Source organism: Vigna angularis, chromosome 5 (genome assembly GCF_016808095.1).
Source record: "Vigna angularis cultivar LongXiaoDou No.4 chromosome 5, ASM1680809v1, whole genome shotgun sequence".
NCBI classification, from domain to species: Eukaryota; Viridiplantae; Streptophyta; class Magnoliopsida; order Fabales; family Fabaceae; genus Vigna; species Vigna angularis.
The window spans coordinates 27,655,307-27,667,419 of NC_068974.1; the positions used below are offsets into that span (position 1 = coordinate 27,655,307).

General features: G+C 31.6%; 1 protein-coding gene across 1 annotated transcript; it reads right to left on the minus strand.

The window, feature by feature from the left end:
- Positions 1-4,456: 4,456 nt before the first annotated feature.
- On the minus strand, positions 4,457-8,489 carry LOC108340231 (mannan endo-1,4-beta-mannosidase 2). The gene is made up of 5 exons (XM_017577456.2): positions 7,526-8,489; positions 6,440-6,637; positions 5,953-6,075; positions 5,276-5,487; positions 4,457-5,072 (listed from the first exon to the last, which is right to left on the minus strand). The coding sequence occupies exons 1-5, from the start codon at positions 7,913-7,915 to the stop codon at positions 4,685-4,687; spliced, it is 1,311 nt and encodes a 436-aa protein (XP_017432945.1). The 5' UTR covers positions 7,916-8,489; the 3' UTR covers positions 4,457-4,684.
- Between the last annotated feature and the right edge of the window lie 3,624 nt (positions 8,490-12,113).

A 12,113-nucleotide genomic window follows, 5' to 3' on the forward strand; every position in this document is an offset into this window, starting at 1 on the left:
AAAATGTGTGCAAACATATCTTGTCTCAAGTCAAGGCTAGAGCATCCCATGAGGTCCCTCTAACCACCCTTCTCTAGAGTTGGCCCAACCTCTCCGGAGATCCATCAAACACCTCCATCCTACCACAAATACTCACCAAAACCTCACCAATATTGTGAGCCCACCACCATATCCATTACTTCCGCACAAATTCCACCTTCATAGCTTCATCTTCGCGCTTTGGCCCAACCTAGCTCGAGGAGGACGCTATCAACAGTGTTGTTCACTTTTGTGGATTTGTGACGACGAAATTGAGGAGATTTGCGGGATACCTCCTTTTTGTATCACTTGCTGTGATGAGAAGATTTGCGATGAATTGAAGACAAATGGCTTTTTTACCCTTAACACATATGATAATACCAGCTGAGAACATGCAACCAATTCGATTCCGTAACTGGATAATCGATTCCAGGAATGGTTAATAAATATTAATGCATAAGCTATTTGCGTGAAGCAGGAAGAGGCGTTGAAGATGGAGAAGCAAAGCCTGAAGGGTTGCGTATTCGGTTCCAGAAGTTGAGATGTGGAAGGTGTATTCGGTCATGGGGTGTGCGTATTCGGATATGTTGCAGAGTGAGAAGAAAGCTGGGTGCTGTATTCGATTCTGCTTGCTTGTATTTGGTTCCAAGCGTTGGTTCAGTGGGTGTATTCGGTTCCAACACACTTCAAAGCAGGGTGGGTGGTGGATTCTGATGGTGGAATGATTTCAACTCTATCATTCTGTACTTCACTGTGGAAGAGCTTCTCCGGGATTTTATCGGAGGAGAGTGCATCTAAGTGGTGCAGGTTAAGGGAGAGAGCATCATTCGGGTTGGGTTCTGCAAGGGCTTCGGCTTCGGGCCATGAGAGGGTGGGTGGGTGGGGGAGAGAGTGGAGAGTAAGGTTTGGGTTTGGAGTTAGAATGGGAGGGTTGCGGCGGCTGAGAGAGAGGGCGAGGGTGAGAGACAGGAAGAGAAGGCCATTTGTGGTTTTCTTTTTACTTTTTAAAAATTTATTTTAATATATAATTACAATACATATATAATTTTTTTACTTTTTATTTTAATAATTACAGTACATATATTATTTTTTTACTTTTTAAAAATTTATTTTAATAATTAATTTTTTTTCTATATAAATATTTTTACAATTAAATATAACATCAACAATTATCATTTTATATTGTAACGATACCTCACTGAAGCAAGATCATCATGAACTATTACAAAAATATTTGTATGTTATTATGTTGGCACTTTTTTTTAGGTCATGTAATATTATAATTTCGTTTAATTATATGTTTGTATAAAATTAATCAATCTCACTTCCGTAACAAATAAATTGATACTACTTGGTAGTAAATTATATTACAAACAAATACTATATTTAAAAATAAATTCATTTTACCACATTATAATTTTTATAATTTTTAAAAATTAATTTTAAAAATTATTTATAATTTTGGTCTCTTTATAAACATTTTTACAATTAAATATAACATTAATAAATAACATTTTATATTACTTTAATAACTAGGAGCATTTTGGTAATCTTCAATTTCTACCAATTAAACTAATTTTTTAAATCATTCACATCAATCAAATCCTACACTAATTCTCACAAATTTTACTTCCAAATCCACTCTCAATTACTCACAAATCCACTCAAAAAAACAACAAAAAAATTACCCTCAAATCCACTTAAATCCATTCAAATCATCTCCCCCAAATCACTACAAAAGAATAAAGCCTAAGAGTTCTAACTCCTAAGTCATTTATTTGACGATCAGGAGGTACCTAAGACCACGATAACGAGGTCTACGTTTCTACCCGATCAGTTTCTTCAATAGAGCAAGTAAGTTTTGGACTCATTTTTCTCCCTTTCGTTCCTAAATATGTTTTACAGTAATATTGTTCTGTTGCATGTGTAATCATGCATCTCCTACATGTTCTTGATTCATCTAGAGTTCTAAGAACTCTGTCCGTTTCCAATTTGGTGTTTCGTAGGTTCGTCTAGGTATTTCTTGCGGTTCAAGTAATTGGCAGAGCGTTTTTAGAGTTTGACAATTGGTTTAGAGGTAAGGGAAGTTAGATAATTACTTTTAATTGAAGTATGTGGTGTAAGTTTGATAGTATATGAGCATTAAACTGTTTGAATGAAAATCTTGATTGATGTTAGTGATAATTGAGTTAATTGGATAATATTGATGTTTTGTATAATGATGGGTGTTGTATAACATGTTGAATTTGTGATATGCATGTTGGTGATGTTGAATTTGATGTTGATAAAGTGAATTATGTTGATTGAATTGTTGGAAGAGAAAGGGTTAGTCTTTATTTCTTCTGTTCATGATTGATTTCTACTACTTGTTGTGGAGTATGAATTGAATTGTAATATGAATTGAAATACATAATGTTTGATTCTTGAGGTTATGTATGTATTGAAAGTATGGTAGATGGACGTAATTCCATGATCCTCACGGAAAGGTTACATGGTGGTGCCCTGTATTGTGATTTAAAGTGAAAGTATGTGGTTTCAAAGTAAGCTCCAAAGTGAATGCTCTTGGTGAGGTTCAAGTACGTTTAGAATGAATGCAGGAGCTCAGTCTTGGGGGTTATCCTAAAACTCGAATGGTTTTTCATTCTCACGTAAAGAGAATTGATCCATGTCGTGAGGAGTAACAGGATGTCTTAGTCTTAGAGGCTTCCAGTATGCTCCAAGGCCCAGAACAGACTAACCTCGTGAGTGTAGTAGAGTGAAACCCATTGGCAATGGTTTTGCAAAGCAGTAGAAGCCACCACGAGTGCACAACCCGCCACAGCTCGACAATCATTCTAAGTTCGGACAGTCCATTCATAATAAGTGTCCTGTATAAAGTGTTTGATGATTGTGTAGTGATATGTTTGTTGTATGTAACATGTTTTAAATGTGTGTGTGTGTGTGTGTATATCGTTCCTCAATTGTAAACTAGCTTACCCTTGCTTTTCTGTTGTCTGTCTTTGTATGTTGTTTCTCTTTTGTGATGATCACCTAATGGTGTGAGCTTAGGAATTCACCTTTTCAGTTGTTCTAGCTAGAGGTGACGGAGTAGCAGATGAGTTGTTAGATAGATCTACAAAAGTATATCTCTTCTTTGAAGGAGGTTTGGTTTACCTAGTTGTTCTTTTAGCATCCATGTAACGTTTTATTTTGGTAGTTTTATACTATTAAAAGTGGATGGTACACTTAGAAGGTTTCTTAATTTAGTGATTTATTTTGGGAATAATCGATTATCATAGGCGATAATCGATTATCGCAAGCTAAAATAAAAAGGGGTTGCTTGCGCAAATAATCGATTATTACAAAGGATAATTGATTATCATTGCTTGGTTTAATATTGTCCAAGGCGCACAAGTAATCAATTATCACTCAGAATAATCGATTATCACTTTTTCGAAAACCCCATAACGGTCACAAATAATCGATTATCACTTATGATAATCGATTATCACTGATAGTTGGGAGATAACTTTTTAGTTTCTGACCCTACACGAACCTGAGCTTATAAATAGAGTTCTCCACAACTCTTAGAGAGTAACTTTTCATTTGAGAGTATTAGAGTTGTGTGTCTAAGGAAAACTCTCTGTGAGTGAAAAGATAACTAAACCATTTGAGAATACAGAAAAAGTTTGAGGAAGTTCTCAAGTGTTAGTGTGCTCAAATCAAGTCTTGTGAATAGGAGAATCTTGCGCTTAGTAGATTTAAGGTCGAAACGGTTCTCTTCAAGTTGATTGAGCAGGTTCTTCTGCTCGCGTGTCGAAGGAAGGTGTTCTCTGTCTTTTATCATTTGTATTAATCTGTTTGTAATACTGAAACGAAATTTTAGTGAAAAAGGTTAATCACTGTTTATAGTGATTAACTATTAGACGTAGAATCTTTTGATTCGAACCAAGATTAACTATTAGATGTAGAATCTTTTGATTCGAACCAAGATAAAATCATTTGTATTTATTTTCTTTAACTCTATAACTTTAGCATTTAAACTGTTCGATTAAAGTTCTTTAAAAAAATCATAATTTATAAAAGAACCAATTCACCCATTCCTTCTTGATTTTTGACCGTTACACGTTCTTCCAAACCTTTTCGCTGCACGATACCAATCACAACAAAAACAATTTTGAATAAAATAATACTCATATCCTCTTTGATTTTTAAATGGAAATTAATTTATTTTATGTTTTTTTAAATGAAAGTCACTTATGTTATGTTTTCAATAACTTATACTCCCTTTTTTTATTTTATTTAAAAATATCTTCACTAAAAATTAAATAAAAATATGGAAATTTAAATTTTCCACAAAAATTAGACAATTTTTCAAAGAAAAAAAAATCTTAAATAAAATAAGAAAAAAGAGGATTTGATGATAGAACTCAAAAGTTAAAAAAAAAATTGCCTCACATCCTAAAACACTTGATGGTTGATTTTGTTGATGAGGTTACAAGCTTTGAAAAAAGTGTTTATAGAGTAATATCTAATCTATGTGTTACCACACTATATATACGCCACTAACCAACTACACCATTGGTGATGAAAACAGAACCATATTCTACAGAACTAGTCTTAAACCACAAAACAACCCATATTTCTCCCCTTTTCAAATCAAGGGCTTTTATTTCCACACTTTCTGCTAACAAAATTGTTTGAAACTTTTGTCCTTATGTGCCCACTCCTTCACCTTCGCCAATCTGCATGATTGTTCAATGAACAGTGAAGGAATTGGTGTCTTTTCCCAAGGGATGATTCCAAAATCATCACTAAACTCCTGCATTCCTCCAACCAAGAATTGCCAAACCAGACATCCACCTCCAGACCTGTTTTTCTTTGCAGATTTGTACGATATGTCTAAAATTGTTTTGTACATTGTTTTCCTCTCCGACATTGTAAAATTTATGTCTGACAATCCAAATTCAGAGAACACAACGGGCTTGTTCAGTACCTTATCACCATCTTCAATGTGAGAAAGCATCCACTTGGACACAAATTTCATGTAGTCTTCAAATACCTGTTCATGAAACCTATCCATAGGTTTTTTGAAAAGTTAATACTAAACATTAAGCTAATCAGAATCATCATAAGATGTCTTGGGATTCAAGTTTCAAACAAATTATTGCTGAGATAGTTGAGTTCTTTGATTCTTTAAGAGTTCAGTTCCTTCATTAACAGTCAAAGAAAATACAAAATCATAGACATTGGCATGTAGTAGTTACACAATGCTTACCAGTGATCAGGATAGATATGAACAGAGGTGAAATCAATGTTTGAGATTAAAGAGTTCCTTATAAAATCAGATCCAAGTCGAGATGCCCAGTCCTCAGGGTTCACCGTCAATCTTTTTGGATCATTAGGACCGTAAAAACCTTCGAGTCCAACCGTCACGAGATGGCGCTTGTCGATGAGTTTGACAAAAGCTGACATTTCCTCTATCCAATCCTGCAGTTCTATGACAAGTAAGTAAATTGTATACAACTAACTATTCTCAGATATACCTACATAACAACTGGTGAAATGAACCTCTATTGTTTTCTTTCCCTTCTAAACTCAGCAGAAAGAATGGTATTTATCTATCCTGAACTTAAATGCCACAAGAAAAGTAAAATCTTAGTTACAATTACATGCTTAAATTGAAATGTTTCAACTCCTAAGCTCCTTTCTTGCATGTATTATACAAAAGGGGTTCAAAAAGAACGAATATCAGAAAGAACATAACAAATAATGGCTGAAATTCAGACTGCACCGTAAAACATAGATCATCAGAGATCATAATATTTTATAAACAGAGATTTCAAGGAAAGAATAGATAAATTTGAATCAGTCAAACTTAAACTTTAAAGGTGTTAATATTTCAGCAATGCTATTCACATAAACACTTAATGAAAGCACTGGTGTAGTACTTACTTGGAGAGTGTCACCAGAAGGATCAGTCATGCACCGAGGTTCATTAATCAATTCCCAACCAAAAATGGCAGGGTCATTTCTATATTCAATTCCAGTTATAGTATTTTTCCTTGTCAGAATTGTCTGCAGAAATATTGAAAAGAAACAATTAATTTGTCTGAGGCCAGTCTCAGGCTGCAAACCTGCAGCTTAATTGAGATGCCCAGCAGCAAAAGGAAAAGAAATGTGTAGGCTAAGACCAAGTTTGACCAGCAAAGACTAATATGCCGTCTACTTTTCTACCCTCTTCAATCCTTCAAGTGCAAATCATAACAATTTTGGGCTAATAATACAATTATTCATGCACAAGACTCAAAAGTTTGGGGTGCTAACTTCATGCACCATAGATATGTATCAGTATGAAATATTGATGCTAAAGCAGTGCCACTCCAAACACGAAGAAACCGGGGGAGGTGGGGCAGAACAATAAAAGGATAAAATATCATACCTTGATATAATTCTTGAAATAACTGCGAATTGATGGATCAAAGAAGAAGGAATCGTTAGATGAGCTTAGCCCTACTCCTTCTTGCCATGCCCATTTAACATATTGAGTCTTCCCACCATATGCATGCAAGTTATTTACTAAGCTAAGGAGCAGCCTAATTCCATGTTTCCTTGCTTCTGCTATAACATAGTCCAAGGCCTGTTACCCAACCAGAGTTCAAAATGGTATTCATTCATCATATAAACAACTTGCTTGGTTCATGGACCAAAAGTATCAGAAAAAACAAAGAATACAGCACTTTTTTTTTTTCACTTCTATCAGACATGACTTATAAATGACTATATTAAAAAGCATGTATAAAAAGTTCTCGAAATGTAAGTTTATATAAAACTTTAAATTCTGATATGTTAATCATAAACTGGTTTCAGCCAAAACCACACCATTTTTGGAGATTTTCCACACGTGACAGATTGATCAAGGATAGTGTAAGGAGGAAGTGAAATAACAAGCATCTGGCACACTTCACTTTCTCATGGGCCAAATCATAGAAGCATACAATCGAGCAACACAAACACAATTTGCATCCTACCGCATATGAGATTGTCACTTTCCAGGAACAATGTTAACCATTGTCACAATCACAGTATTCAGCTATGCTCCAACAACGATGTCACAGATCATGTCACAATTCAAAAGTCCCTTCAATAAATTCAGCGTTTGGTCCCGGTCCTAAATGAAGCTCAGCAATTACACGGACAAATCATGAGCACCGATCATTGTACACACAGTTAGAAAGCTAGTTTTGGAAGATCCCAACCACAAGTGCTCAATTTTAGGGAGAAAAAAAAAAGTGAGCGAGAAGACAATACATAAAACAAAAAGAAAAATCAAAGCAAAAGAAAACCAAAATATTCAAAGCGTCACTGTTAGACCCTCATCGAAATCTACTTATGTCAGCATACATAGACAAACACAGAAAACAAAACATAAAGAACCGACGCCAAGACATAAAAAACTGGGTGGAACAATAGACTATGAATAATAACACAAACAAAAGCACAAAATCCACAATCTACAAAACACTACCTTGAAAGTTTGCTCATTGAACACACCAGGAGAACTCTGAAGAGCATTGTAGTCACCATCATTGAAGGCCCAAGTTCTACACACAGTAAGCCCCATCTTGGCCCCAGCCTTCAGCATTTCACGCACCCTTGGCCTGGAATACTCATCTACAGATTGCACCATTAACCAGTAAGAGTTCCATCCGTTAATATAGAAAGTCTTCCCATCCACCATAAACTGAGTTCCATTTCTCTCCACAAAAGCCAATTCCACTTCCTCCTCAAAGCCAAACTTCACGTCCCCAAAAGACATGTATATGAACAACACGATCGATGCAAACCCCACAACAGGGTAAAACAAACCATTTCCACCCACCATGATTCTGTATCTCTTGAACACCTTCTGCAACATAGAACCAGAGAAATTCAACAAATTTGGGAGATCCTCGGATACCCCTTGGGATTCTTATTCAAAGAGACACTTTGTTTGCAACACAAGATGAAGGTTGCAGAATTGACAACTTCAGACCCAGATGTGAATGTGAATGTTTGACACCCCAAATGATCAGAATGAACAGATCTCTATCTTTCTCTCTGAGGTCTGTGAGTGAACCCGAAAGGCTTTAACTTTAAGAAATTAAGTGCTAGAAGACTCCAACTTTCACAAGGTTGCAGGTTGCTGAAAGAAGGGGTTTTATTTTATAGCTATGCGTGAAATGGAGATGCTTGTGCTTCACCCATGGGAAAGGAAGTAAAAGAACATACTGACAATGACTCACATGTCTGTGTTCTTCAGTCAGAACAGTCAAAAAAATATGAGAAGGTGATTAATTAGGTTGAAGGGGAGAAATTGATGAAGAAGGTGATTGTGTGGTGAAATGTTTGTATCAGTGTATTCAGTTGTTTGGATTTAGATCTGAGGATTGTGAACCTTCCTTCAGTTCTAATACTTTAAGCAGAGTATCTTTCAATTTTTCAAGAACTGTGGGCCACTTTGTTGTATCTGAGTTTCACATGGTCAGCAATACAAAACAAGAACAAAATAAAAATTATTTTATTCCATCTTTTCAATCTTTATTTTTTTATTTTTTTATTTTTACTTTCAAAAGAAAATGTGAATTAATTACTATACTTATAAAAATACATAACAGTGATTCTCTTATTTGTATACTTGCATCGTTTTTATTTTATTTTTAATAGTATTTTAAAGTTATAAATTATATAAAATTTAATTTTATATAATCAAACCTTGTTATTACATTATATGTAACTTTAATACCATGTACAATAGATAATATATTTATTTTTTTGTTTTTATATAAAAAATAAATATACATACTTTATTAAACAAAGTTATAAAACCATATAATAAAAAACATGGAAATTTATTTTTATAAGAAAATTTTATTGATTAGTTTTGAACCTATAACTTTTTTATTATTTATTCTGAATGTTCAAATTATTTTTATATTTTTTAAATATTGGTAAAAAACAAATCATCCCATAATTTCTCTCATTTTTTTATAAGTTTTATTATTAAGTTAATCTTACATCTATCCAACAGTCATCTTACTTCCTTCGTATTAGAATCAAAGGTAAAAGATGAAGATATGAAGATAAGATATTAATACACAAGTTTTTTCAACGTATTATACCAGTGTGTTGTTAAAAATATTTACAGCAAATGTAAATACTCTATTAACCAATTATAGATTATTAATTACAATAAATTTAAAATATATAGTGTTTGTAATTCTACCAGTGAGTAAAATATTGTATACTGTCATCATATAATTTATTTTATTTTATAATTATGTGTTTTTAAAACAATTCAAGAATATATAATTTATCAACACAAAAAGATAACAATATTTTAAAAACCCAACATTACGAATATATAATTTTACACGTTATCAATACTTTGAAGATTAATAATGTTATATTTTTTATTTTATTGCAAATGCAATCATTTATAATCTTTAAAATAATATTATTATATTAAAGTATTAAAAATAATCAAATATTTAATTTGTTTGAGATGGTAAATATTATAAAAAGAAAAAATCACCTCATATTTCCAAAATAAAACTAAAAAAGTGATTATTTAATAAAAATAATACTTAAATATTATTATTTTTAAGACTAACCTTAAACAAAAAATATCCACCTTAATTTTAACATAATACATAATTTTATTATTAGTAGTAGTATTGTATAATAAAAACCATTAGGACCACTCACATATACCACTGTACTTATTCTAATTTACACACCATTGCACTTGTAAGAAAATATGTTCATTATAATTTCTACCTAAACGTACCAAAAATAGACATGTTGACATGACAACATTGTAGAATTACATTATTCTTTTATTGAATGTGAAAAACTAAGTTACTAAATAAATAATCTATGACCAAAAGAACAAAAGATAGTTTACAAATAGAAAAGAATATTAGAAGAGAGAAAGATAGAAGAAAACTTAAAGTAAAAAAAGCAATATACTAGCAAAGAAAGAAAAGCACTTATCACAGACAGACAGTATTCTTTAATGTTGCACGGTACAGAGATTCTTTGTGAAGTCATGTTTATTCGCGAGACCTAGTTTCCTTGCATGTTTTGTTTGCAGATGTCGGCAAATTCCACGTGTAAGCATTTCGTGCATGGAAAATTTTGACAGCTACCACTTTCTTTATTTTATTATGCTACCTCACTTAATACCATAACAGGTATGCAAAATTTCATTTTTATCATAAACAATTATTACCCCACAAAGATAATTAGTATTTAATTCATGGGATGTTTGTGGTTAGATACTTTAATACATAAACTATGTGCATTATTATATCTTCTGGTATGCTATGATTGAGTGATTGTCCTTACACCTTAAAATCATAGCTATCTTTTTTGTTTCAAATTTTCTCCAATGATGAACACCCTTTTTAATTTTTTCTTTTGATGATCAACATCAATGGTTCTATTTTAGAAGTGGTTAGGCTTAGCTGGTGCATGATTTGTGATATCTAATCATGGTTTTGCTGGTAGGAAAATTGTAGCCAATTTGTATTAGTTTTTTAGATGTATTTGTGGTTGAAACTACTTTCATTTGGTAGAAACATTAATAAAAGATTATAGAAATAATTAACTTAAAACAATTATTATAAAATGTTTACTATTTTAATTTATGTATTATTAGATGCCAAACCTTGGAATAGAATACATTTAAGGGTTCCATTTAAAAAACTTTGAACTTATGAAAATATATAATCAATATTACTTTTACTTTCTAATGAATAGCCTATAATTCTCAATCAACACTTTGGAAGAAAGTTAATTGATTAATCTACTAAAATCCAACCAAACCAATTGCAAAAATCAGGTATGGTCCCCCCTTCATTTTCTTTATTCATTTGGAATTCATTTCTTACAAACTACAAACTACCATGTAACAAGAGAGGATAAATCTAATAACTTCATGAATTGTCTTTAAAAAGAAAAACCTCAAATTTACTCATCTAGATTCTAGTACTGAGAAAAAAATAATTTAGTGTAATAAAAAAATTATATAAAATATGAGACTATTTTTTTTATTATCATTCTTTTCTTCTTTTCTTCTTTTTTTCTTAATAATTAATTAGTATTTATATTTGTGTTAATATATAGAGTTAAATATATTTTTGATTTCTTAACTTTAAGTAAAAATTAAAATTAGTTCGTTTTCGAAACTTTGAATTAATTTAATCTCTTATCCTTACAATAATGTGAATTTAGTTTTTTTAATCAAATTTTATATGGTTTATTTGAGGTTTCAAATACGTTTCTCAATAAGATTGAAGATAAGATGTGACCAACAGATTAAATAAATCAAATACTATCATGAAATGCGTTTGAAACGTCAAATGAATTTAACAAAATTTGGTTAAAATGACTAAATTCTCATATTTCTAAAGTTGACAGGACTAAATTAAGTCAAAGTTTCAAAGAAGAATTAATTCCAATTTTCACTGAAAGTTAAGGGACAAAAAACATATATTTAACCTTAATATATATAATTATGATTCAACTATTATAATAACCAAATCAAGTTGATGTAATAATTTTTCTTTCTGTTATTATTATTACTTTATTCTTTTAATCATTGGAACAATAAATTTATAAAACAATAAATATGTGAATGGACTTTAACTCATCATTTTAATATCAATTTAAAAAGTATAACTCAACCTTACAAAATCAATTTTATAAGATTAAGTTAGACTCACTTCTTAATCATTTCTCTCACTTCTTCTCTTCAAGATTTAGAAAAAAGACCTAAATTTTTGGCAACCACCTTTACGAAATTATTGAACTTTTCAAGGTAGTCAAGAGATTTTTGTACATTATTCATCTTTAGAAACTTTTCACTAGATTAAGTCATTTTCTTTTTTTTTTTTCAATTTTCATTTTCTTTTTCAATAAACACATGACTTAAAAATGTAGGAAAAATAATAAGGAATTTATGATTAGAACTTGATTTTGTAAGGTTGATTATTTGGATTTGAAGTTTTGAGTTGATTAAAGAGTGCTTGAAAGTGTTTTTCTTCATGTTATTCTTTTCTTTTAACACAAGA